This window comes from Budorcas taxicolor, chromosome X (genome assembly GCF_023091745.1).
Source record: "Budorcas taxicolor isolate Tak-1 chromosome X, Takin1.1, whole genome shotgun sequence".
Taxonomy (NCBI): domain Eukaryota; kingdom Metazoa; phylum Chordata; class Mammalia; order Artiodactyla; family Bovidae; genus Budorcas; species Budorcas taxicolor.
The window spans coordinates 113,709,127-113,736,181 of NC_068935.1; the positions used below are offsets into that span (position 1 = coordinate 113,709,127).

General features: G+C 42.7%; 1 protein-coding gene across 1 annotated transcript; it reads left to right on the forward strand.

Annotated features, from left to right (window-relative positions):
* Positions 1-1,438: 1,438 nt before the first annotated feature.
* On the forward strand, positions 1,439-6,847 carry NR0B1 (nuclear receptor subfamily 0 group B member 1). The gene is made up of 2 exons (XM_052663866.1): positions 1,439-2,609; positions 6,603-6,847. The coding sequence occupies exons 1-2, from the start codon at positions 1,439-1,441 to the stop codon at positions 6,845-6,847; spliced, it is 1,416 nt and encodes a 471-aa protein (XP_052519826.1).
* Positions 6,848-27,055: the final 20,208 nt, after the last annotated feature.

The window sequence follows — 27,055 nt, forward strand, 5'->3', positions numbered from 1 at the left end:
TGCCTTAAGTCAACTAAATTGGTGGTAATTTGTTTCAGCAGCAGTAGGAAACTAATACATCGTCCAAGGCCACCAGAGCTTCAGAGTGTCAGGGCTAGAGTTCAAATCAAGGCTATCTGGTGCCAGTGTGAAGATTTAAGCACTGTTATATGGCTGCTCACAGGCAGAATAAAATTTCAGGTTGAATGCAAAATCAGTGTCCCCGAGCTTTTCCTCTTATGCTCAGAATTCCACATCTCAGAGAAACTAAAACCAACCAACCAACCAAACACACACAGAGAGAGACAGACAGAGAGAGAGAAACATGGGATCCAATATTCACCTGTCCCCTTGCTTCATGTTTTCAGGCATGGACCCAAGAGATCACTAAACAAACTTCCCATTTCAGCGATAAGGAATTTGAGGACTAAGAGATTGTGATTTCAAGTTAACCAGATGGCTGGTGAAGCAATCAGGGGGCAGGTGGTGATGTGGGGCTGCCCATCCCATTGCCTCTAAGGAGCTCGAGCAGAGGCCAATGGCAAGTGAGGACCAAAGGATCCAGGCTTCCTGTGTTTCTCATTATTTGCTCAGAAAAGGTGGGAGGAGAAATGTGTATCGCACATCTACCCAATATCACTAGAAGAACTCAAAGTTCTCTCTGTAGCAACTTTTTAGCCCCTTTTGATTATTATATTCCAGAATATTAGCCACTTTTATACCCTGGTCACGTGGTCCCCAGCTAACACAACAGCTACGACTGAGTGGGAGCTCATGAATATTACTTGAATTGAACAAGAAGCTTATGATAGCATTCTTAGACTAGTGCTTTTTCAGAATTTAACAGGCCCACAAATCCTTTGAGAATCTTGTTAAAATGCAGATTCAGAGTCAGACGGTCTGGTTGGGGCCTGAGATTGGGCATTTCTACCAAGTTCTCCTATGACGCTGATACTGCTGGTCCATGGTCTGTATTTTTCCAAGTCCCTGAAAATAAGACCTCCCTATCCATAAACAAAATGTAAGTCCTGCAAAGTTTGGTCATTTAATGTACGTTTGCAAAGAAGGCATGGAAATAGATTTTTGCCCTTTTTGATAACCCTGCCTTCCCAGTAAAGGGAGTCAATGAGACGCCAGAGTTCAATGGAGAGTTGGAAGCGTGCCCCCAATACCTGCTCCCTGCGCTCAGCTGTCTTCCAGAGGCGGGGAAGGGTGTAGTGAGACGAAGGGGGGAAGTGTCCAGGAGCGCCCACGCCTCCTCTCCTCTTCCATTTTTAGCCTGTGAGGTGCATCTGCCCCCTCTGAACCGCCGAGGTCACAGGCGAACACACCCAGCGCCGCGCCCCGCTCCGCGCCTTTGCCCGGGCGGAGACGGCCGATGCGCGTGCGTGCGCGCTCGGTATAAATAGATCGCAGGCGGCGGCCACTGGACAGAGCCAGGCTGCGGGCACCGCGGGCCATGGCGGGCGAGGACCACCAGTGGCAGGGCAGCATCCTGTACAACATGCTCATGAGCGCCAAGCAAGTGCAAGCGACCCCGGAGCCGCCCGAGGCACGGGTGGGGGCCGCGTGCTGGGGCTGCTCCTGTGGCTCTGAGCCCCCGGTGGGCAGAGAGGGACTGACCGGTGCGCCGGCCACGGTGCTCCTGTACCGCTGCTGCTTTTGCGGGGAAGACCACCCGCGGCAGGGCAGCATCCTCTATAACCTGCTCATGAACGCCAAGCAAGCGCAGGAGACTCCGGAGGCGCCCGAGGAAGGACTGGGGGCCGCGTGCTGGGGCTGCTCCTGTGGCTCTGAGCCCCCGGCGGGCAGAGAGGGGCTGACGGGTGTGCGGACCACGGTGCTCCTGTACCGCTGCTGCTTCTGCGGGGAAGACCACCCGCGGCAGGGCAGCATTCTGTACAGCTTGCTCACCAGCGCCAAGCAGACGCACGTGGCGCCGGAAGCTTCCGAGGCGCAGCCGGGGGGCGCGTGGTGGGACCGCTCTTACAGCGCGCGGAGGCTAGGGGGCCGAGAGGAACTGCGGGGCGGGCAGGCCGGTGCGCTCCCGTGCCGCTGCTGCTTTTGCGGCGAAGACCACCCGCGGCTGGGCAGCCTCCCCTGCCACGTGCCCTCGGGCGCCAAGCCGACGGACTTGGCTCGAGAGGCACCGCCGGGGACCCCCTGGTGGGACCCCGCGCGCGGCGTGCGGCGGCGGGTGACCCTCAAGAGCCCACAAGTGGTCTGCGAGGCCGCGTCGGCGGGCCTGTTGAAGACGCTGCGTTTCGTCAAGTACTTGCCCTGCTTCCAGGTGCTCCCCCTGGACCAGCAGCTAGTGCTGTTGCGCAGCTGCTGGGCGCCGCTCCTCATGCTGGAGCTGGCCCAGGACCGCCTGAACTTTGAGACGGTGGAGACCTCTGAGCCCAGCCTGCTGCAGAGCATCCTCGCCACCAGGCGGCGGGAGACCGCGGGCAACAAGCCGCCGCCCCAACCCCCACTGCTGCCGCACTCGGTCCTGCCGCTGGAGGCCGAGTATTTGCCCTCGGCCGCCGAGGTCCAAACCATCAAGGGCTTCCTTGCCAAGTGCCGGAGCCTGGATATAACTACCAAGGAGTACGCCTACCTCAAGGGGACCGTACTCTTCAACCCGGGTAAGGGCGCCGGCCTCGGCTCTGGCTTTTCTCCGCAGTACCTACCCCGGGGCGCAGACACTCGAAGAGTTTTCAGTTAGGGGAGTTTCAGGGTGCACAAGTGAGGAATCCTGACTAACTCAGCAGAGATAGCGGAGTTCCGGAAACCCATTCCTCGTGAGGGGCAGGGAGTGGTGGCTTCAGAAACCCCGCCGAGAGGAGGAGGGGGGCTGTTTGCTAAGGTTTGTACTTGATCCCTCGACATCTTTTTGTTACCACAGAAAAGTTTGTGGCTTGGGGGACTTCGCTATATTCCTTGTCAAATCTTCTAAATCCACTAGCGTACTTTTAAAAAAGAAAATAAAGTTTGGGTTGGCTGCAAATTCTGCAACGTCTGTTTGTGAAACTCAGCTCTGAAATTTACCAGAGGCTTTTTTTGTCGGCCGAAGTCTGTTAAGGCTGGCAAGAAAAGAAACATTTGTTAAGGATCCATAGAGAGACCATCCATCCCCTGGGGTATTGGCAGGAAGAACACTGGACTCGGTGTTTCGTGGGTCTGCCTCTGAGTGGTCATTTTAATGGTCCTAAGTAGTTGAACTATCTCATCGTCTAAATGTGGCAGGTTAGCAAAGGGATAGGAAAAAGACATGTTCAGGACTGCAAGCAGGAGCGCTGTTTTAGAGCCTTTAGATACCTTGTGGCTGTTTAGTCACTAAGTCATTCGGACTCTTGCAACCTGCCAGGCTCCTCTGTCCATGGGATTTCCCAGGCCAGAATACTGGAGGGGGTTGCCATCTCTTTCTCTTAGATATCCTAGAGACCTCCTTGTCAACCCCCTGGGCCTCTCCCTCTTCCTCCATCCCTTTGGCAGATTAGGTAGTCTAGTTACAAGCAGCCTTACTCTAAAGTAAATGGCCACTGAATTGTGGCACGTGAGTCTCCTGGGCCCAAGGGGATGTCCACTGCCCCACACCTTCAGGGTGCCTGTTGGGTGCTGAACACTGCCCTGCTAAGCACAACCAAATCATCCAAGAACATCTCCTTGGACAGCCCAGCACTTTGTCTCGAGTGTGTCCTACTACTGGAGTCATCTTGGACCAGCATCCTTCCAAGAGGGTCATGGGTGGGCAGGAAATTTTCAGATAGCTTTCACCATGCTCCCACTACATCCTTTATCCTGACACCAGGCGTCTTGCTGTCATGTCCTTGGGGTTATGTCCTTGCTTCCTACCTAGCATGTTTGCAGTGGTCAAGAACAGTATTTAATGGGATGATAATTCAGACCTCACATTTCAGGACTTAGAGACCTCAGCTTATCCCAGTGATCATTATAGTTTACCTTTTGCTTATACCAGTTTTCCAAACTTGCTTGTGCTCTTGGGGGTGGGGGTCATTCAAAATCTTTCCAGGTTCTTCCTCTGGAAGTTCTGATTCAGTAGCTCTGGTCCAAGGTTTGCAAATATGCATCCATAGTAATGCATTCTCACATGGTTCTTAAGATCGTTGGGAAGACTGTTTTCTTGCTCCTTCAGGCATTTTATTAGACATCTACCATGTGCTTTGTTCTGCTGGAATAAAAAGGTAAGACAAGCCCTAAGCTTTCAGAAGTTTACATCCCACTGGCTTACCTTTTCCTCCACCCTGTTTTGCATCCCTTACTCTTCCCCTGCTTTTCTGAATTCTCTCTCAAAGGAGTCTAATCCACCCAAGTTGGGTATGCTTTAAATACAAATATACTTTATCTGGGAAAAAGTACTGCCTGCTAAGTGTGTGGCCTTTCTTTGGTGTTTATCATTTTGTATCCCCTGATCTTTATGTTTAAAAATGTCCCTCCCCCTCCCATGGAATCCATCAATCTGCCTTTCTCTTTCCTCAAATTAATTTCAAGGCAGGTCTTGGTGGGGCAGTGAGGGCAGGGTGGGGGGGGGAGGGCACTTTTAGAGGAGGATGGAGAAAGAGGAGTTTGGTATGAAAGCAGAGAAGTATAGAGTTCACAAGATGAAGTTTTAATAAACCATGAATTTAGACCTGGTGGAGCTTCCAATTTTTGGTGGTTTCATGCAAGCTTCTTCTGAAGCTAGAGGAACCCAGTGGGCTACAGTCCACGGGGTTGCAAGAGAGTCGGACATGACTTAGCAACTAAACAACAAAACAACGTGAATGGAATCCCAGTGCAGTAAAATTGGGTCTCAAGCCTGGATAATGAACTGTAGGTAGTAGGGGATGGTAATGCATGGACTGGGGTAATCAGAATTGGAATATGGATTATAGATGTTGTGCTATTTTTGTTCTCATCGATCAGATTTGATACTTGCCTATAATAGAAATAACTTGCCTATTGCCAGTATTTTTTCTAAAAGAACACTGGCTGGTTTTGTTACTCTGACAATGAGCATGATGCTTTTAAAATACTTTTCTGTTGGATTCATAGAAAATGGGAAGGAAAATGATTACAATAATCAACACCATTTAAACTGAATGGTAAATTGGTACTTAAATACAAGTTAAAGAGTTTACAGTAATAGTCCAGTAATATCACCATTGTGTAGGATTAAAGGACTTTTAAAAGCAGCCTCCTCTTACCACCCTCTTTATAAAACTTAACAGGCATTTAATCTTCCCTGTATTGTATTTCATTCTTTTTTACTTGGGTCTCAAGTTGTATTTGAAAAGTTACTTTTGCACCATGTTGCAATCAATGATGTTTTCATGCTTACTCTTTAACCCTTTAAAGACTGCTTACTTTAAAATGTTTTTTAAAGAGCCTTTTGGAATGCTCATTAGAATCCATTTTTAAAAGATTTTTTTGATGTGGACCATTTTTAAAGTCTTTATTGAATTTGTTACAATACTGTTTCTGTTTTCTGTTTTTGTTTTTTGGCCAGGAGGCATGTGAGATCTTAGCTCCCCAGCCAGGGGAGCACACCCACAAACCTCTACACTGAAAGGCAAAGTCTTAATCACTGGACCACCAGGGAAGTCCCTGGAATCACTTTTTTAAAAACCTTCCCCAATACAGACATCATGGTACGATGAACTAAGTGGCCAGTATTAACTCTTAAATTATTATGGGACTCCAGACTAAAATCAGCCTGCAGGCAAATAATTAAAATGAGACTGTCAGTCACAGTTGACAGCTGTGAAGTCCACCACCATGCGCTGTAATCATTACAGTGGTGGGAAATTCAAGGGAGGATGGTGAAATATTAGCTGGCAAAACTTCTCACCTTTATACTAAGGCCCGTTTCCTACAGGTAAAACATAAGGTGCACACTTCTTGAAATATTTTTAATGTCTTTGTAAGTGCATAGAGAGTGAACTGGAGCAGTGCTATTCATTAAACTATATTCAACGGTCCTACTGAGTTAAATATGCATTTGGCTCAGGACCAGCAGTTTTTGAATATGAGCCTATAAACATAGTGACTATTAAATAAGTCACATGATGTTTCCTTCTTGGAGGCTTTGCTCCTAAAACCTTAGAACTGGTTTGGCACTTTCTTTGTTGAAAAGAACTTTTAACCAGGGAGCTTGAGCATTGTTTTAATTGGTATATGTATGTGCTCAGTTGTGTACAACTGTTTGTAACCCCACAACTGTAGCCCACCAGGCTCCTCTGTCCATGGGATTTCCCAGGCAAGAACACTGGAGTGGATTGTCATGTCCTTCTCCAGGGGATCTTGCCAACCCGGGGATCTTCCCAACCCAGGGATCAAACTCGAGTCTCCTGCACTATTAGGCAGATTCTTTACCATTGAGCCACCTGGGAAGCCCCCCACCCCCACCCCCATCCCTAAATATCATTTGTTGTTCAGTCACTTAGTCGTGTCCAACTCTTTGTGACCCCATGGACTGCAGCATACCAGGCTCCTCTTTCCATGGGAATTCCCAGGCAAGAATATTAGAGTGGGTTTTCATTTCCTCAAGGAAGCAAAAGGATCTATTGAAAAAGCTAGTCAAGGGTTCTGGGTGAGTGTTTCTAAACAAGATATTTTCTGCCATTTTTCTCCTGCAGACCTGCCAGGCCTGCAGTGTGTGAAGTACATCCAGGGACTTCAGTGGGGAACTCAACAGATACTGAGCGAACACGTCAGGATGACACACGGGGTGTACCGGGCCAGGTTTGCCGAACTGAACAGTGCCCTCTTCCTTCTGAGATTCATCAGCGCTAACACCCTGGCTGAACTGTTCTTCAGGCCCATCATTGGCACAGTCAGTATGGATGATATGATGCTGGAGATGCTCTGTGCAAAGTTGTGAAGGCACGCGGGCCACACATGTGCTGTTCACCATGAAGCACAATGGAGCAGCTATGGGCAGAAGTGTAAAATAGTGTAAAATAAAGTTTCATATTATTTTTACACACAATATTTTTGTAGTCCGTTAAAGAAAAACTCTAGTTACAGACGATTAGAAAATCCTCTGTCCCATGCTGTGTCACTGCAAAGGAGTGTTTCCTAACAGGAAATTCATCTCTGTACATCTTTTAAAGACAGAGTAGGGGGTTTGCACTCATACACTATTTTTATCATAGTCTCTCCATTGAACCTGCTGAAATCAAGTTTGGAACATTAAGTTATAATGTTAAGTTGTTAACCACTCATTTGGTTGTGAAAAGGTTCATCAGGGTTTAAGGACAGCTTCAAAAAATATTAAACACCTAGGCAATGTAAACAAAAATTACTTTTGTAGGTTTGCTCTGTCTCTTTGCCACTCCCATTAGCTGTGGGGAAGACTGTCTTTGTACAAAGTCGAGTGGAAATCTCTGATCAGAGAGGTAACTGAAAGTGAAATAGGAGGTTTTTCAGAGTTTTAGTGTGGGATTTTTCTGTAGACAGTAAATAAAGTTCAGGAAACATATTCTATAAGGAGGCTCTATAGTTCCAGAAAATCAACATCATTCTAAATCCCCAATTTTATCTTACCTTTTAGATGCATTACATATATAACTGTCACATTGAATGAGTATGGTATGAAATATAAAGTGACTTTATCGTTGGCTACTGCTGCCCCTTTAAATGCAATCAATGAAGCTAGTTCTTCGTGTCCCTGGATAAAATTTAGGGCACTAAATGTTTATTCACATAGGTAATAAATTGCTCATCAGTGATTAATACATCTAGTCCAGGTTAATAACCCATTGCAAGGACTCTTGAAATTTCTTTTGTGCAAACTTCTTTGGCAGTGTGATACATCTATGGACATCTTCTCAGAATGAGGCTCTTGATAATGCAGCAAATAAAATACTTAGGATTCCAAAGAAAATGAGTTATGTCAAAAGATAGTATTAAGAATGTTAAACTTTCTGCTGTACAGCAGAGTAACTCAGGTATACACAGATACATTCCTTTTTATACTCTTCTCCATTATCAGTACAGTTCAGTACAGTCGCTCAGTTGTGTCCAACTCTTTGCGACCCCATGAATCGCAGCACGCCAGGCCTCCCTGTCCATCATCAACTCCTGGAGTTCACTCAGACTCACGTCCATCGAGTCCGTGATGCCATCCAGCCATCTCATCCTCTGTCGTCCCCTTCTGCTCCTGCCCCCAATCCATTATGGTTTATCCCATTATTAAATACAGCTCCCTGTGCTATTTAATGGAAACTTGTTGTCCATCCATCCTATAAATCAACTACACTTCAATAGAAACATTAGATTTTTTTTTTTTTTTTTTTTGTGTTAACACATGTTTAATTCACAAGTGAGTAACTGAAAAATGAGTGCTTTTCTAGGCATTCAGTTTGATGGTAATGCACCAAGGCATGACAACAAAGCTTTTTGAAGGAGAAAAAGTTGACATATAAACATCCATAACAAGATTTTAAAAATCTATTAGAAAATAAACCTTTAAGTGATCACTAAAAGATCAATGGAAGAGATTTTAAAATAATGTAAGAAGCTCCTGAAGATATTTTTTTGATATGCTTTTTACTTCAAAATACTGAACATTTACAGGAAGGGCACCAAAGCTAAATGGCAGAAACAGGTTATTTTGGTTTCTTTGAAAGTATAGGTTTACAATCAGATTTACATTCACTTTAAAAGAAAACATCCCTGGAAGGAAGCCAGACAAACATGTCTTACAATAACTGAAGGCATTTTAAGGACAAATTCCATAAAAGAATTCTTTCAGAAGTATCTATATATAATTCCTCAGAAAAACAATTCTGCATAGATACAGATAATTAGAGATGTTTGTCCTTTTTATAAAAATCTGAGTATTCAAGTACTATAACAAAATATTCCTTTCATTTTAGCATAAGATTTCTCCTATTTTGAAAGTCTTCACAGTGAAAAATAAGGGCTGCATTGTCAGCTACCACCGTCAATATTTATTTTCACTTTCAACATTAGATTTTTAAAAAATATTTTGAAATGTATGAAATGTACGTTCCTTTACACATTAAAAAACTATCTGGTGGCAGGTCTCATATCTAAACTTTAGGGCAGTGATCAATACAATTGAAATTTGAAAATAATCTACATCTATAATGTGATAAGAAAATATTTCAGATATCCTTTGGTGGCTGTGTTGGGAGGCCGCAAGATCACCATTCCACTCAGGGATCTGCCAGGTCTCGTGGGCCTCTGCCTAGAGTTGTCTTTAGGGCTAAGACTTACACAGAGACGTGGTAAGGATATACAGGCAGATCGTAAGGGGAAAAGACAGGCAGAGCCTGGGGGAATCCACATGTAGGGTTCCTTTTGCTCTCCCCCTCCCTTGGGGGATCACAAGCACGCTTTTCCTAGCAATAAAAATTCAGCAATGTGTGTATAGTATCTCTGCCCACAGAAGCCCTTTGAGACTCAGAATTTAGGGTTTCTCTTGAGGGCTAGTCACATGGTCACCCTTGACCTAAGAGGTACCAAAATCCCAAATACACAGAAGCAGGGGCTCAGCATAAACCCCATTGTTGGCATCAACTGTCTAGGCCCAGAGAGCCACTCCTACGAGTTAGGGAAAGGAGGGAAGAGAATACTCCCTAAACCAAAGTTCCCAGATATCAGCCAAGGGCCAACCCTGCAAGCAGGTCCTTCTAGATAGCAGTCTCACTCTTGCTCTGTGAACTTGTCTTCACAATCCACTCCCTTGGCTGAGGAGTCTTTACAGAATTATGATCAGTAGAACCCAACACATCAGGGAGAGGCCAACCTGTAGAAGTGATCTCCACAAAGCCAGTTAAAGCACACCCCATTACCCAAAAAGGTCTATCTTAGAAAGCCAAGGGCCTTCCTCTATAACTTTCTGTCTGAACCTTTTTATTTTTTTAAAGCTGGCCATAAACATCAATTCAGGGCCCAGCATAGCTCTGGCCAGGAAGGAGAGGCTAACCCCAAAGCCCTGCAGTGTCACAATCGTCAGGGCACACATCCAAGATGTTGAATCCCTGACTGCACATGTGTCCCCTGGAAACAGAATTTCTGATGTTCCGGCACACCACAGAGGACATGCACGGGGCGGGCAGGACGAGCTCATAGTGTCCCCAGAGTGGCTTCCCACCATGGTTCCTCTTGTCCTCTGGTTCTCAAACTGTATGATTCAGAAGTCATTCAGTTCAGTCCTTGCTCTCAGAGGGACTGCCTGAGGCGGTCTATTCCAATGTTTTGCCGGTGACAGTTCATCACCTGCCAAGGGGTGAACTGCATTTGCAAGTAGTGAGTGGGGACTGCAAAAGAGGCGGGCTCTCTCACAGTCACAGTCATAAGCCATCTGGGCATGGCTGCCCATCTGAATCTGACTCACTCCCACAGCAGCTTGCTAGGTAGCCCGAAGGAATGTTTTTTCTTCAGAAAGAGCATAAAGCTCCCAGAAGCAATTCTGAAAAGCAAAGATCCTGAATGCCTCACCCTCACCCTGCGCCTACTTAGGTGTTGAAGGTTTCTTGTTCTACATCTCCACTGTTACAAGATCTGTGAGCCCAATCACCAATCCTAACTTTACACTTTTTCCTAACTAGTTCTTTTTGGTCCAGACCTTTCACTTGCAAGAGGGACACAAGCATTTTCACAGAACATTTTTACAACTGAAACAAAAAGACACATCATATTCAGGAACTGATCAGGGTGAAATTGAAACCAAGTCTGACTAAAACCAAGTGCCCTTACCAAGTTTATGATTACTCTCTCCATCCAAAACTTTATTTCCTTTCTTGTCCCCTCTGACCTCAATCCTGTGCTAACTGAACACTAATCAACCAGTTAGATGACTAAAATTTCTGTTAATAACATCATTAATGTAATAAAACTGCTATTATAAATATTATCATTAATGTACAAATTCAGCTTATTTCTCCAGGGCAAAATGAACTCACAGACCCCCGAGCCATGGTCCACCTGGCCAGTGATTCATAAACCAGAGACATCCTGACTCCCAAAACCATGGTTCAGAAATGATCATAAGACAATGATTAATCCCAGACTTTGTTTCTCTCCTTTGCAACATCCCTAAAGATGTGGTACATATATGCAATGGAACACTACTCATTCATAAAAAAAAAATGAAATAATGCCATTTGCAGCAATATGGATGGAACTAGAGATTATCATACTAAGTGAAGTAAGTCAGACAGAGAAAGACAAATACCATATGATATCACTTACATGTGGAATCTAAAATATGACACAAAAAAGATCATATCTAAGAAATAGAAACAGACTCACGGCATAGAGAGCAGACTTGTGGTTGCCAAGGTGGGTGGGGATGGATTGGGAGTTCGGGATTAACAGATACAAACTATTATATATAGAATAGAGAAACAACAAAGTCCTACTGTATAGCACAGGAAACAATATTCAGTATCCTGTGATAAACCATAATAGAAAAGAATATGAAAAAGAATATGTTCATGTATATATATATATATATATATATATATATATATATATATATATATATACCCTGGTGGCTCAGACAATAAAGAAGCAATGCAGGAGACTTGGGTTTGATTCCTGGGTTGAGAAGATCCCCTGAAGGAGGGCATGCCAACCCATTTCAGTATTCTTGCCTGGAGAATCCCCATGGACAGAGGAGTCTTGTGGGCTATAGTCCATGGGGGTCACAAAGAGTTGGATGTGACTGAGCACAGCACAATGGATAGCTGAATCACTTTGCTATACAGCAGAAATTAACACAACATTGTAAATCAACTATATTTCAATAAAATAAATTAAAAAATAAAACATCCCTACCTCAAAGACCAAGTTGGACAGGATCTGAGGCTTGTCTTCTACTCCCTTGTTTGTGTGTGTGTGTGTGTGTGTGTGTGTGTGTTAGTCACTCACTCATGTCCAAGTCTTTGCAACCCCATGGACTATAGCCCACCAGGCTCCTCTGTCTAGACAAGAATACTGGAGTGGGTTGCCATTCCCTTCTCCAGGGGATCTTCCTAACCCAGGGATCGAACCTCAGTCTCCTGCATTGCAGGTAGATTCCTTACCATCTGAGTCACCAGGGAAGGCCCCTCCCTTGATTGGCATCCTACAAATAAACTCTTACTTTCCTGCAAGCACCCACTGTCAGAGTTTGGGTTTCTGTGCCATGGGCACATGAGCCTTTGCTTGATAACAAAAGTCTGATTTTTAACATTTGGAAAAATAGGTTTATATACCTCCCCCTTCCCCCATGCCTCTTGCCCTGATCATTTATCTGGTGAGCAGCCTAGAAAAGATCAAACCCTTTGTGAAGACTGCTGCACTGAATGGTCCAAGGGCCTTCTTAAAGCCTGGGCAGCAGGAGAAAGGTGAGGGAAGTACAGTCAGCTTGTCAGTCCACTGCTGCAAATTGCACCTAATCTGGGAAAGCAGAACACAAGTTGACAGTGGTGAGGCCTCTCTCCTTACCACCCTGCCCTGCACAGGGGTTCCAGAGTTAGATCGGCCAGCAGGGCAGAGGGGTCCCCCTGAGTGCCCTCACACAATCTGCAGCTTTCAGCAGGAAGCACAAGTGAGGAATGCCATCAAGCTGTGCATCTGAACTACAGAGAACCTACAGCTCAATTGCAAATGGGCCCCTTGAAGAATCACCCTCACTCTGGGGCATCTGTAAGTGACCCAGCTGGTCCAGCCAGCATCCAGATGTTTACAGAGCTAAGACTGCACAGAGTGGTGTCCTACTGTTAGGACCCCACAGAGTAGAGTCCTTCTGTTTTGATGACTATAGCTTTGTAGAGTAGTCTGAAGTAAGGGCACCTGATTCTTCCAGCCCTGTTTTTCGTTCTCAAAATTGCTTTGGCTATTTGTGGTCTTTTGTGTCTCCATACAAAGTTTCAGATTTTTTGTTCTAGTTCTGTGAAAAATGCCATTGGTAATTTGATAGGGATTGCAATCAATCTGTAGATTGCTTTGGGTAGTATAGTCATTTTGACAATATTGGTCTTCCAATCCCAAAGAAAGGCAATGCCAAAGAATGCTCAAACTACCGCACAATTGCACTCATCTCACACGCTAGTAAAGGAATGCTCAAAATTCTCCAAGCCAGGCGTCAACAGTACCTGAACCATGAACTTCCAGATGTTCAAGCTGGTTTTAGAAAAGGCAGAGGAACCAGAGATCAAATTGCCAACATCCGCTGGATCATTGAAAAAGCAAGGGAATTCCAGAAAAAACATCTATTTCTGCTTTATTGACTATGCCAAAGCCTTTGACTGTGTGGATCACAATAAGCTGTGGAAAATTCTGAAAGAGATGGGAATACCAGACCACCTGACCTGCCTCTTGAGAAACCTATATGCAGGTCAGGAAGCAACAGTTAGAACTGGACATGGAACAACAGACTGGTTCCAAATAGGAAAAGGAGTACGTCAAGGCTGTATATTGTCACCCTGCTTATTCAACTTATATGCAGAGTACATCATGAGAAATGCTGGGCTGGAGGAAGTACAAGCTGGAATCAAGATTGCCAGGAGAAATATCAATAACCTCAGATATGCAGGTGACACCACCCTTATGGCAGAAAGTGAAGAAGAACTAAAGAGCCTCTTGATGAAAGTGAAAGAGGAGAGTGAAAAAGTTGGCTTAAAGCTCAACATTCAGATAACGAAGATCATGGCATCTGGTCCCATCACTTCATGGGAAATAGATGGGGAAACAGTGGAAACAGTGTCAGACTTTATTTTTTTGGGCTCCAAAATCACTGCAGATGGTGACTGCAGCCATGAAATTAAAAGACACTTACTCCTTGGAAGGAAAGTTATGACCAACCTAGACAGCATATTGAAAAGCAGAGACATTACTTTGTCAGCAAAGGTCCGTCTAGTCAAGGCTATGGTTTTTCCAGTAGTCATGTATGGATGTGAGAGTTGGACTATAAAGAAAGCTGAGCACCGAAGAACTGATGCTTTTGAACTGTGGTGTTGGAGAAGACTCTTGAGAGTCCCTTGGACTGCAAGGAGATCCAACCAGTCCATTCTAAAGATCAGTCCTGGGTGTTCATTGGAAGGACTGATGTTGAAGCTTAAACTCCAATACTTTGGTCACCTGATGTGAAGAGCTGACTCTTTTGAAAAGACCCTGATGCTGGGAAAGTTTGAGGGCAGGAGAAGGGGACGACAGAGGATGAGATGGTTGGATGGCATCACCGACTCAATGGACATGGGTTTGGGTGGACTCCCGGAGTTGGTGATGGACAGGGAGGCCTGGCGTGCTGCTGGTTCATGGGGTTGCAAGGAGTCGGACACGACTGAGCGACTGAACTGAACTGAACCCAGGAACATGGTATATCTTTCCATTTGTTTGTGTCATCTTTGATTTATTTCATTATTATCTTATAGTTTTTGGCGTACAGATCTTTTTTCTCCTTAAGTAGGTTTATTCCTAGGTATTTTATTCTTTTTGATGTGGGGTAAATGGAATTGTTTCTTGAATTTCTTTTCCTGATCTTTCATTGTTAGTGTATAGAAATGCAATAGATTTCTTGGTGTTAATTTTATAGCCTACAACTTTACCAAATTCATTGATGAGCTCTAGTAGTTTTCTAAGAGTGTCCTAAATAAATGTCTAGCAGTTCCAGAGTCTGAGTCCCATTCATTGAGCCTGTGTCTGCTTTCAGCTGAACACAACTCAATACTGACCATAAAACAGCCCATAGTGGGCAGTATCAGGTTTTAGCTTGGAGTCAGGTCCAAGCAATTAGGACCTGTGAATTCAGCATATCAAAAATGCCAGCGGGTTTTTCTCAGCAGTAGCAAAGCAGAGACGCTGTAGGGCCAGACACCTGTGTTCCAAGTCCAAGAGGCAAGCCAGGCTTTCCCAAGCACTTTTCACCCTGTCAGTCTTAGAGTTCAAGTTGACCCACAAAAAAATAAACACATCAGGGAAGAAAATTATCAGCCTCTAAGGGGTCATAAATCTGATTTTAGAGAGCTCATTAGCAAAATAAAAACTGCTGTCTAAAATCCGAAATATGTATCTTCATCTGAAAACTTCCCTTTCCCAAAAGACTCCCATTGGCAAAATCACAGCAAAAAAACCATCAGTTGGAGACTTGATTCCAGTACTAAGAGTTTCAATTCCAACCTGCCCATGGGTGGCAGATAGCAAGGGAGCTGTGTCCCAGTAACATTTTTTTTTAACTTTGCTCTTTTCCCTGGTGGAGATGACCCCTCTAGCATTTATGAAATTAAACACATAACAGCAGTTTCCATCAGTTTTTATCATACATCTACATGCCATAGCCACAAAATACAAAGCTGTGATTTAAAATTCCTTTTCTTTCTCATGCCAAGTTTACTCGAAGCCCTAGCAGTAAATTCACCATTTACATCCTTCACATCACAGCTGCCAGGAGAAGCCAGATGGAGTCCAAGGGGAGGGAAGGGGAGAGCTGCAGTAGCAGCTACAGGCTGAAGAAAAGACTAGAGTGGCTCTTTATCTTTCTTTTTTTCCTCTGGTTTATCTAAAGCCTTGTTCCCCACCCTGGGAACTTATTTAGGCATTCCCCCCTCCCCTATTCCCCACTTAGAGCCATGAACAAGTACAAACTCACTTCTGTGCTTGGGCCCTGTCTCCCCCTGCCCAGAGGAGAGACAGAGAAAAACAAGCAAGTCATCACCTGGACTGCAGCTACTTTTTCCCTCATTGTAGTCTGCATGACCCAAAGCAGCCTGGGGGATGCAGTGAGCAAAGTCTAAGGATGGATCTATAATGTCGACACTTCATAGAGAGCTGTTACCTCTGACCATGAACAGACCATGACCACTTAGCTTCTGCTTCATACTATGGGTAACTTTATAGCCACCCAGGTACCAGACTTTTGCCATTCCTTGTCCCACTCTTTTTATTCTCCCCAAATAACACTGTAGCTGAGTTTTAGTGAATTTGAGTCATTCTAGCAAATTCCACCCTTGTGTTGGAGGTCCCCTAGACCACTGCAGTTGTTTCCTTAAAGTCAGTGTGTTGACTCACGTTGAAAGGGGCAGTACCTCTGGCACTCCACCTTGCGTTGCCTTCACTATGCAAATGGTACCCCCAAGCATTCCTTTCTCCTTTCCAAATTCCATATTTGTATACACACTTGATATGTGTGAGGGACTAAGAATCAGGTCAGCTTTACAGTTCTTGCATGGTAATTTTAAACCTCATTCAGCATCTTGTTTTCATTTGAATGCAGATTTCCAAAGAATAGCAAGTCAAGTGGGCCTTAGGGAAGCGTCACTACAAACAAAGCTAGTGGAGGTTATGAATTCCAATTGAGCTATTTCAAATCCTAAAAGATGATGCTGTGAAAGTGCTGCACTCAATATGCCAGCAAATCTGGAAAACTTAGCAGTGGCCACAGGACTGGAAAAGGTCAGTTTTCATTCCAACCGCAAAGAAAGGCAATGCCAAAGAGTGCTCAAACTACTACACAATTGCACTCATCTCACACTCTAGCAAAGTAATGCTCAAAATTCTCCAAGCCAGGCGTCAACAGTACCTGAACCATGAACTTCCAGATGTTCAAGCTGGTTTTAGAAAAGGCAGAGGAACCAGAGATCAAATTGCCAACATCCGCTGGATCATCGAAAAAGCAAGAGAATTCCAGAAAAACATCTATTTCTGCCTTATTGACTATGCCAAAGCCTTTGACTGTGTGGATCACAACAAACTATGGAAAATTCTGAAAGAGATTGGAATACCAGACCACCTGACCTGCCTCTTGAGAAACCTATATGCAGGTCAGGAAGCAACAGTTAGAACTGGACATGGAACAACAGACTGGTTCCAAATAGGAAAAGGAGTACGTCAAGGCTGTATATTGTCACCCTGCTTATTTAACTTATATGCAGAATACATCTTGCAAAATGCTGGGCTGGATGAAGCACAAACTGGAAGCAAGATTGCTGGGAGAAATATCAATAACCTCAGATATACAGATGACACCACACTTACGGAAGAAAACAAACAACTAAAGAGCCTCTTGATGAAAGTGAAAGAGGAGAGTGAAAATATTGGCTTAAAACTCAACATGCAGAAAACTAAGATCATGGCGTTTAGTCCCATCACTTCATGGCAAATAGATGGGGAAACAATGGAAACAGTGACAGACTTTATTTTCTTGGGCTCCAAAATCACTGCAGATGGTGACTTCAGCCATGAAATTAAAAGATGCTTGCTCCTTGGAAGAAAAGTTATGACCAACCGAGACAGCATATTAAAAAGCAGAGACATTACTGTGCCAACAATGGTCCATCTAGTCAAAGCTATGGTTTTTCCAGTGGTCATGTATGGATGTGAGAGTTGGACTATAAAGAAAACTGTCAAAGAATTGATGCTTTTGAACTGTGGTGTTGAAGAAGACTCTTGAGAGTCCCTTGGACAGCAAGGAAATCCAACCAGTCCATTCTAAAGGAGATCAATCCTGAGTATTCATTGGAAGGACTGATGCTGAAGCTGAAACTCCAATATTTTGGCCACCTGATGAGAAGAACTGACTCATTCAAAAAGACCCTGATGCTGGGAAAGACTGAAGGCGAGAGGAGAAGGGGCGACAGAAGATGAGATGGTTGGATTGCATCACTGACTCAATGGACATGAGTTTGAGTGAACTTCGGGAGTTGGTGATGGACAGGGAAGGCTGGCGTGCTGCAGTCCATGGAGTCACAAAGAGTTGGACATGACTGAGTAACTGAGCTGAGTGACTTTCTTTGTTCCTCAGCAAAAACTTGCCACAGATTCATATCTTAACATCCAGTTACTAATGTGCATCCATTAAAGTTATTTTCCTAAACAGCTGAATTTATGATCTGCATGTAAGTCAGTCCAATGAGAGCCTTTTCTTGGTACAGATTATTTCAATCTTTGTCTCAATGGTAGTAAATTTGACCCTCATCTTCTTCTTTTTCATTTTCCTATTTTAAAATTCATTTTTATAAAAGAAGAAGGGCAAAGTGGAAGAAACTCTTTAGATACTTCACAAACACTGTGATGGGGGCACTAAGATGGCAAAACGTTAGAAATGCAAGTGTTGGTTGGCAAGCAGCACTGTCATGGGAAAGTTGCAAATGTTCTCTCATCAGAGGATGGATGAAGGTCCACATTCAGAACAAGAAAAGGTAGTTCTGAGGTACAAGTGTATATTTCACTGAGGTGCGGATACCATCTGTAAAGATTAGTTTGGTTTATAATATTCTTCTTCTAAATTACTAATACCAGAAGTTCACACCTTAGAATTAAATTAGATTTTCTTCCTTCTTTCATTTCTCCTTCCTTCCTCCCTTCATTCCTCCATTCCAGATATTACTAATCACTAAGAAGAGGTGCATTTAATAAATGACATTTTGTCTCTACTGAAAAACAACAGACCTTTCAGATTAATTTTTTTTAGAGAATTTAGATCTGGATATGAGGTTGGTAGAATAATTGGGGTTGGGGGCAAGTGAGAAGGCCTGACAATAGGTAGAAGAAGGTCCTTGGATAGAAGCTGTTAGAACCTGAATACCTACTTAGAAATTCTGTCTGAGTGGCTGCAGTGACCTCATTCTTTTGTTGCCCTTTTTTTCTTACATTGGTTGATGGTCTCCCCTGTAATGCTGTAATTTCTTTCCATTTTAACTTATCTTCATCTTGCAGTTAGATAAGGTATGATGAAATATGGCCACTAAAGTGAAGGTGAATAAGATACTGCTCCAAAGAGAAATATATCAATAAACAGAGTCATCTCCAAATTCTTTAGAATTGTAAACTCAGGCATTGTAACATCAGTTATTAAGTTATGTGTATGGATTTAAGAAGCTACCATTTAATGTTTTAAAGTAAAACTATCTGAGAGTTGGGTAGTGTTGTTCATTTCTTTTTCTGGAAGTCTTACTGATGAATAGTGCTGAATTCAGCTTTTTTCTATTCTCTTCTGGTCTTTATAAGTAATCGATGAAGTCTAACCCTGAACCTAATGTTTTAGGTCAGAATGTCTGATCAAACCATATGTCCAAATTTTTTTCATATGCCCAATTTTAGGGGAGAAGACCAAATGTTCTGGAGATATTTTAAGAGTGCTTTAAGTCATTAAAGATACAAGAGGGGCTACAGGAAATAAAATGTATAAATAAAGAGAACAGAAATAGGAAGGTAACCAATAGCAGAGGGTGAGAGACAAAATAAGCAGGAAAGAGGCGGGGAATAAATTCATAATATAAAATGTCAGATTTACCTAAACTATTCTATATTACTAAGTTTGTACAAAAGTAATTGCTGTTTTGCAGTGCAGTGGTGTTTCAAGAAGTTTTGCAAAGGAGATGAGAGCCTTGAAGATGAGAAATGCAGTGAACAGCCATTGGAAATTGACAATGACAATTTAGAGCCTTAATCGAAGCTGATCCTCTTATAACTGTGTGAAAAGTTGCCAAAGAACTCAATATCGACCATTCTATGGTCATTCAGCACCTGAAGCAAACTGGAAAGGTGAAAAAGCTCAATAAGTGGGTGTCTCATGAGCTGACCACCAATAAAAAAAAAAAAATCGTCATTTTGAAGTGTTGTCTTTTCTTATTGTATACGACAACAATGAACCATTTCTCGATCGGAATCTGACATGTGAAGAAAAGTGGATTTTATAGACAACCAGCAACCACCAGCTCAGCAGTTGGAGCGAGAAGAAGCTCCAAAGCACTTCCCAAAGCCAAACTTGCACCAAAAAAAGGTCACAGTCACTGGCGGTCTGCTGCCAATCTGATCCACTACAGCTTTTTGAATCCTGGAAAAAACATTACATCTGAGAAGTATGTTCAGCAGAAGAGATGCACCAAAAACTGCAGTGCCTGCAGCCGGCATTGGTCAACAGAAAGGGCCCAATTCTCCACAACAGTGCACCACCACATGTCACATAATGAATGCTTCAAAAGTTGAACAAATTGGCCTACAAAGTTTTATCTCATCCTCCATATTCACCTGACCTCTTGCCAACCAACTACCACTTCTTCAAGCATCCCGACAAAGTTTTTGCATAGAAAATGCTTTGATAGCCAGCAGGAGGCAGAAAATGCTTTCAAGAGTTATTTGAATCCTGAAGCACGGATATTTATGCTGCAGGAATAAACAAACTTATTTTTAATTGGCAAAAATATGTTGATTGTAATGGTTCCTATTTTGATAAATAAAGATGTATTTGAGCCTAGTTATAATGATTTAAAATTCATGGTCCAAAACCACAATTGCTTTTGTACCAACCTAATATTAAATTGTTTTACTCCTAATACATGGATACCAAAAACCATAGCATATTTCTTTTTTTAATATAAATTTATTTATTTTAATTGGAGGCTAATTACTTTAATATTGTATTGGTTTTGCCATACATCAACATGAATCCTCCGTGGGTGTACACGTGTTCCCCATCCTAAACCCCCCTCCCACCTCCCTCCCTGTACCATCCCTCTGGGTCATCCCAGTGCACCAGCCCCAAGAATCCTGTATTCTGCATCGAACCTGGACTGTAGCATATTTCAAGTAAAACAGCTAATACTTATCGCATCAAGCTCTCTTTTGAGTGCTTTTTGAGGAGATCTTTCAGTCCTTACAATAAATAGCTCTACAAGCTCAATCCATACTGTCTTCCCAAATGAGTTAAGTTGAGCCTCAGTGATTGGGTATCTTTCCCAGGCCCCCATCACCAGCATAAGGCATGGCTGGAACTTGAGAGAAGTAAGTCCTGTATGATGAGCATATCTGAATTTCTACCATCATACCACACTGTCTCCAATTTAGCTGAAGAAGCTCAATGGTAGTAAATATATCTGTGACACTTTATAGAATACAGCTCATACACCTTATTTTAAAATTCAGGTATCTAAGACTACTTTTGTTTTTTGGCTGTGGCTAAATCTTCTGGTTCCTGTGTTGTCATTGTACAGTTACTAATGGACCCATTTTTCCAAACCAGAAATTGGGACCAGAGGTATGATAGAGAGTTGTCAGTTTGTACACATCTTTATATGAAAAATCTTATGAAGATATAAAATGTAAAGTGCATTTAAGTCTGTGTTTGACAAGCCACCTTAATTGAAAAGAAAAATAAAATCACATGAAATATGGTCCATTTGGAAAATACCAAACATATGGTTCTGTAACACATACTTTTTTCCTTTATAGCCAAATCTTTTTGATGCTGTCAGGACCAGACTTTACCTTTCCTAATTTAGTCACAATCTTTGTTTAGCTAAGGACTTTGAAGCTATTTCATGCTTCAGTGCAGAAAGGTAATTAATGTTAGGGTTTTGACATTTAAAAACACACATAGAGGTTTTAATAATATTGATGTAATTACAGTGCTTTAAGTGGTTATTGCTTTCTTACCTCCATGATGCAATTGTAATAGAGTCTGATGCTACTATTATCATTGCTTTTTAAATTATAAACAAGGGAATTGCCACTGTGGAAAATGAATCCTAATTCAAATTAGGCATAACCTATAGAATATCAAATACAAGGAAACTTGCTTCCTTGGCTTCCTTTCTTCCTGATACAAAATAAAAATGATTACTTTTAATTAGTCCCTAAACCACTCATGCATATATCTGGTTAAATACTAGAAATTATTTATTTGGGCATCATAGAGGAGACATTTAAACAGTAGATGAATGATAGATAAATCCTTCTAATCAATTGGATGACTGATTGAATCTGTGGCTTCATAATTAGAGAATGGCATTTTTCACTGTTCATACCCAAAACACCAAAAGTGAAAAGTGAAAGTGTTAGTTGCTCAGTCGTGTCTGATTCTTTGCGACCCTATGGGCTGTAGCCCACCAGGTTTCTCTGTTCATGGAATTCTCCAGGCAAGAATACTGGAGTGGGTTGTCATTCCTTTCTCCAGGGGATCTTCCTAACCCAGGGATTGAACCTGGGTCTCCCACATTGCAGGTCAATTCTTTACTGTCTCAGCCACCAAGGAGGCCCACCAAAAAATAACAAACTAAATCCACTGGTTTGTGGACAGTGTAACTACTTTTATAAATGTTAACACAGTGCTTTGCCAACAAAGGTCCATCTAGTCAAGGCTATGGTTTTTCCAGAGGTCATGTATGGATGTGAGAGTTGGACTGTGAAGAAAGCTGAGTGCCGAAGAATTAATGCTTTTGAACTGTGGTGTTGGAGAAGACTCTTGAGATTCCCTTAGACTGCAAGGAGATCCAACTGGTCCATACTAAAGGAGATCAGTCCTGGAAGGAATGATGCTAAAGCTGAAACTCCAGTACTTTGGCCACCTCATGCGAAGAGTTGACTAGGGAAAAGACTCTGATGCTGGGAGGGATTGAGGGCAGGAGGAGAAGGGGACAGAGGATGAGATGGCTGGATGGCATCACTGACTCGATGGATGTGAGTCTGAGTGAACTCCAGGAGTTGGTGATGGACAGGGAGGCCTGGCGTGCTGCGATTCATGGGGTCACAAAGAGTCAGACACGACTTAGCGACTGAACTGAACTGAACTGATGGGGTCTGTATGCAGACTACAAATACTTACATGAATTGGATCACTTTTAGGAGGTAAGGCATATTCTCTTTGCTTTACCATAATTCACACAACTACTTATTATCTTAGTAGTTCATATTAGTGCTAATTGTTCAATTGTGTCCGACTCTTTGTGACCCCAAGGACTGTAGCCCACCAAGATCCTCTGTCCATGGGATTCTCCAGGCAAGAACACTGGAGTGAGCTGCCATTTCCTTCTCCAGGGGATCTTCCCTACCCAGGGACTGAACATGGGTCTCCTGCATTGCAGGCAGATTGTTTACCATCTGAGCTACCAGGGAAACCTATTGTCTTAAAGTATTCCTATTTTCTTCATGTGGGTTACTTCTGGGCATCTAAGATTTTGGGAAGTATTACTCTTGAGTGAGAGGATGACAGAAAGCATATACATGTTATATTGGCCATTATATTAAAAATAAATGGTTGGACACCTAAATTAGATTCATCATATATGTGAGTGTGCCAGTTAATCACTTCTTGACACAACCCCAACTTCCTTGCCTTGGTTTGTGATGTCAGAGGCACACTCTCTAAATATTTCTTTTTGGCCAGTGACACAATGTTTATTTCAACAGTAGAAAAAGCTTAAGGGACACTGCGAAGCAACAGCAGGTAGAAGGCACTTTCCTTCCAGTGCTGGCACTTTATTATTGATCACTGGAGCCTAGGGACTCTCACAGATCAGCTCCAGTCAGCTTCACTCTCAAGCCACACTCTCCCCACTCAGTGGCCCACTAGCTGTGCTATGTGCTCTCTGGCAAGTTTTTTTGACAATGGAGGATGCCTGTTCCTGCCTTCTTCCAGGAGATCTGAACCTCAGTCTTGTCTTGGGAGGGCCCTCTGCTAAATTACTGTTCTTATATTCTCAGCTCTTCTCACTCTAGATATTGTAATCATTGGTTTCAAAACTTGCTATCCCAAGACCCCTTCGAGAGTCTTCTTTTACCCCATTTAGGGTTTAACTCCTTTGTATTCATGATTAATTTGTTATGCTAATATTCCCTGTTCAAATTACTGGTGCTGTTTCTGCTTCCTCCCTAGAACCACACATATATAATGAGCAACTAAGGTCTGGAAAATTTGATTCCCTAAGATGCACCAAAAATTGTTATAGGCAAGTTAACAGAGTGTTTTAGAAAATATAAACTGAAGCATGATCTATTGTGTGCCAAGTTTCAATTCTGTGTGCATGAACTGAGGCCTGCTTCTTTATATTATTTAATATCAATAGACTTTAATGAATCCTAAAGGTCGACTTTCTCATAAGGAGAAAGCTGAAAACCAGAACCATGGATTTTCAGCCTAAGATATTTGAAGTTATGCTGAGCAATGACTTGAAGAAAAGTCAGTCTCCAAGGATGCACACAAAATACATAGAAAACCATGTAGGCAGGACCTTTCCCTCAGTCATCATTTAGCCAACACAATGCCAGGAAGTTACAACTGGGTGGATTGGGTGTCCTTTGTTCTAAAAAAAAAAACAAAACATTTTTTTTCTCTTTGTATATATGTAAGGATTTGCAGATCAATAAGCATTTTGATTTCAGCATGCAATTACATCCTCTTTGCTTGAATTCCTCTGAGTTATGCACAAAGCTTCCTGCTCTGACGCCACTGTGTATTTGTTTTTCTGCTCTGATTTCAATGCATGCTGATGGCAAGTTAAATTATGAAAAACCTTAGTCTTTAATTCCATCAAGATGTAGATGTCAAAGAAAGGTAAAGATACAAATTAAGATGGTGCTAGGAAACTTGAGCCTCCCTCTACAGGAGAGTCCTCTTATAATTTTGGGGGAGGATTGGGGCCTGGATAGAAGTTGAGTGTATGATACAAGGATGCATGTAAGACAGCACTGTAAACTCATCTGGTGGCAGTTCATATGAAGACTTGACTAGAAAACTTCCATTAATAGGATCACCAATATAAACAAATTTTAACAAATGGTAAAACTGCTCTCCATATTAAGGTGGCCATGTATACCAGGTATTTCCAACTTCAAAATGGTAGGGGTTTTGTGAGCTCAGGCAAGGGCTTTAAAGTCAGCAAGTAATGAAAGCAAGTAATATCAGAGTTCAACTCAATCCAAATAATATATACTGATTCTCTATAATGTGCAACCTACTGTGCCCTCAAAAAGATTAATATTTGGGATATCTACAGTGGTCCAGTGGTTAAACATCTGCCTGCCAATACAGGAGACGTGGGTTCAATCCCTAATTTTGGAAGATCCCACATGCCGCAGGGCAACTAAGCCCATGTGCCACACTATTGAGCCTGTGCTCTACAGCCCAGGAGCCACAACTACCAAGCCCATACACCTAGAGCCCTTTTTCCACAACAAGAGAAGCCATTACAACGGGAAGCGCATGCACTGCAATTAGAGAAAAGCCTGAGCAGCAACGAAGACCCAGCACAGCCAAAAATATATCAATAAAATCTTTTTTTAAAAAGAAGATTAGTATTTGATGGGCAAATAGTTCATCTTGAAGTATTTCACTATTGACGCTTTACACCTACACAATAATCCACAACTACTGCATTTTGAGTGAGCAGGCTATAAATAAATTATTTTCCCTTCAGTTCGGTTCAGTTCAGTCACTTAGTCGTGTCCGACTCTTTGCGACCCCATGAACCACAGCACGCCAAGCCTCCCTGTCCATCACCAACTCCCGGAGTTCACCCAAACCCATGTCCATTGAGTCGATGATGTCATCCAACCATCTCATCCTCTGTCGTCCCCTTCTTCTCCTGCCCTCAATCTTTCCCAGCATCAGGGTCTTTTCCAATGAGTCAGCCCTTCACATCAGGTGGCCAAAGTATTGGAGTTTCAGCTTCAGCATCAGTCCTTCCAATGAACACCCAGGACTGATCTCCTTTAGAATGGACTGGTTTGATCTCCTTGCAGTCCAAGGGACTCTCAAGAGTCTTCTCCAACGCCACAGTTCAAAAGCATCAATTCTTCAGTGCTCAGCTTTCTTTATAGTCCAACTCTCACATCCATACATGACCACTGGAAAAACCATAGCCTTGACTAGATGGACCTTTGTTGGCAAAGTAATGTCTCTGCTTTTTAATATGCTGTCTAGGTTGGTCATAACTTTCCGTCCAAGGAGTAAACGTCTTTTAATTTCATGGTTGCATTTTGGAGCCCAGAAAGATAAAGTCAGCCACTGTTTCCACTGTTTCCCCATCTATTTTCCCTTAGACTTGCCTTATTTTCCCCTCTGCTGTACACCTCCAATTTTTATTAATGATTTTACTCTAGCCAAGGGCAAAGTAGAGCAGGAAGTTGAATAATTCTGAAAAACATATATTTCAAAGTTTGTTCATTTGCACATATTCAGATACTTTTCTTACTCCCATTTTTGTTTCACCAGTTAATGCTCTTTGTCAACAGTGAACTGTTAATCGGTGAAAGATATAAAGCCAAGCGCTAGGCCATTTAGACTGAATAATTTTGACCATGCTGTGTTGATGGCATTTTAACCATCATGAGCTCCTTTTGAAAATTCTTTTACTGGAAAAAAATATTTTGGTCATGCTGTACAGCATGTGGAATCTTAGTTTTCCAACCAGGGATCGAACCCAGGCCCCTGACACTGGGAGCAAAGAGTTTTAACCACTGGATCACCACGGAAGTTCCATCAGCTCCATCTTAATAGAGGACATTTATTTACTTAACAAACACTTACTTAGCATGTGTATGCCACACAGCAGTATTCTCAAGGCTAGATTATTTGCCCAAATCTTAGGATGCAAAATCCTACAAGAAGCCTTTCACTGATTAATACCTTTTTCCTTCAAGATACAGATGTGTGAAAGGTTAAGTGAAATTCTTTCCTGGAGGCACCCCGCACTGCCTCCACATTATTCCGGAGGTATTCATTTCATTTAACAAATTAAACTATAAATTAGAGGATTTAAAGTAGTTTTTAAAGACTTTGGGAATGGCAAAGCTTTAAGGTCTCTTCTGTTACCCTGGAAAAGTACAAGTCACCAATTTAGATCATCAGATATAATTTGGCCTCATTTTTGGGCTTCCCTTGTGGCTCAGCTGGTAAAGAATCTGCCTGCAATGCAGGAGACCTGGGTTTGATCCCTGGGTTGGGAAGATCCCCTGGAGAAGGCAAAGGCTACTCACTCCAGTATTCTGGCCTAGAGAACTCCATGGACTATATAGTCCATGGGGTTGCAAAGAGTCAGACACGACTGACCGACTTTCACTTCACTTCGCTTCACTTCACTTCACTTTGGGGATATCTAAACGCACTTATTAAAAAAACAAAAACAAAAACAAGATTCTCATGCTTTATCTACAGAGCTAGCCAGGCAACTGTCCATTAACAGATGAATGGATGAAGAAAAGCATACAAGTGAATATTATTCAGCTTCAAAATAGAAGGTAATCCTGCCATTTGGGACAATGTGAATGAACCTGAAGGACAGAATGGTAAGTGAAATAAGCCAGTCACAAAAGGGCAAATACTGCAGGATTCCACTTGTATGAGATATCAAATATAATT

What these genes read in the sequence shown, in the direction of transcription:
- NR0B1 (XM_052663866.1), top strand. Translation starts at nt 1,439, where the DNA reads ATGGCGGGCGAGGACCACCAGTGGCAGGGCAGCATCCTGTACAACATG. An exon ending in GACCGTACTCTTCAACCCGG is followed by an intron (nt 2,610 to 6,602) that starts GTAAGGGCGCCG and finishes TTTCTCCTGCAG; the next exon opens with ACCTGCCAGGCCTGCAGTGT.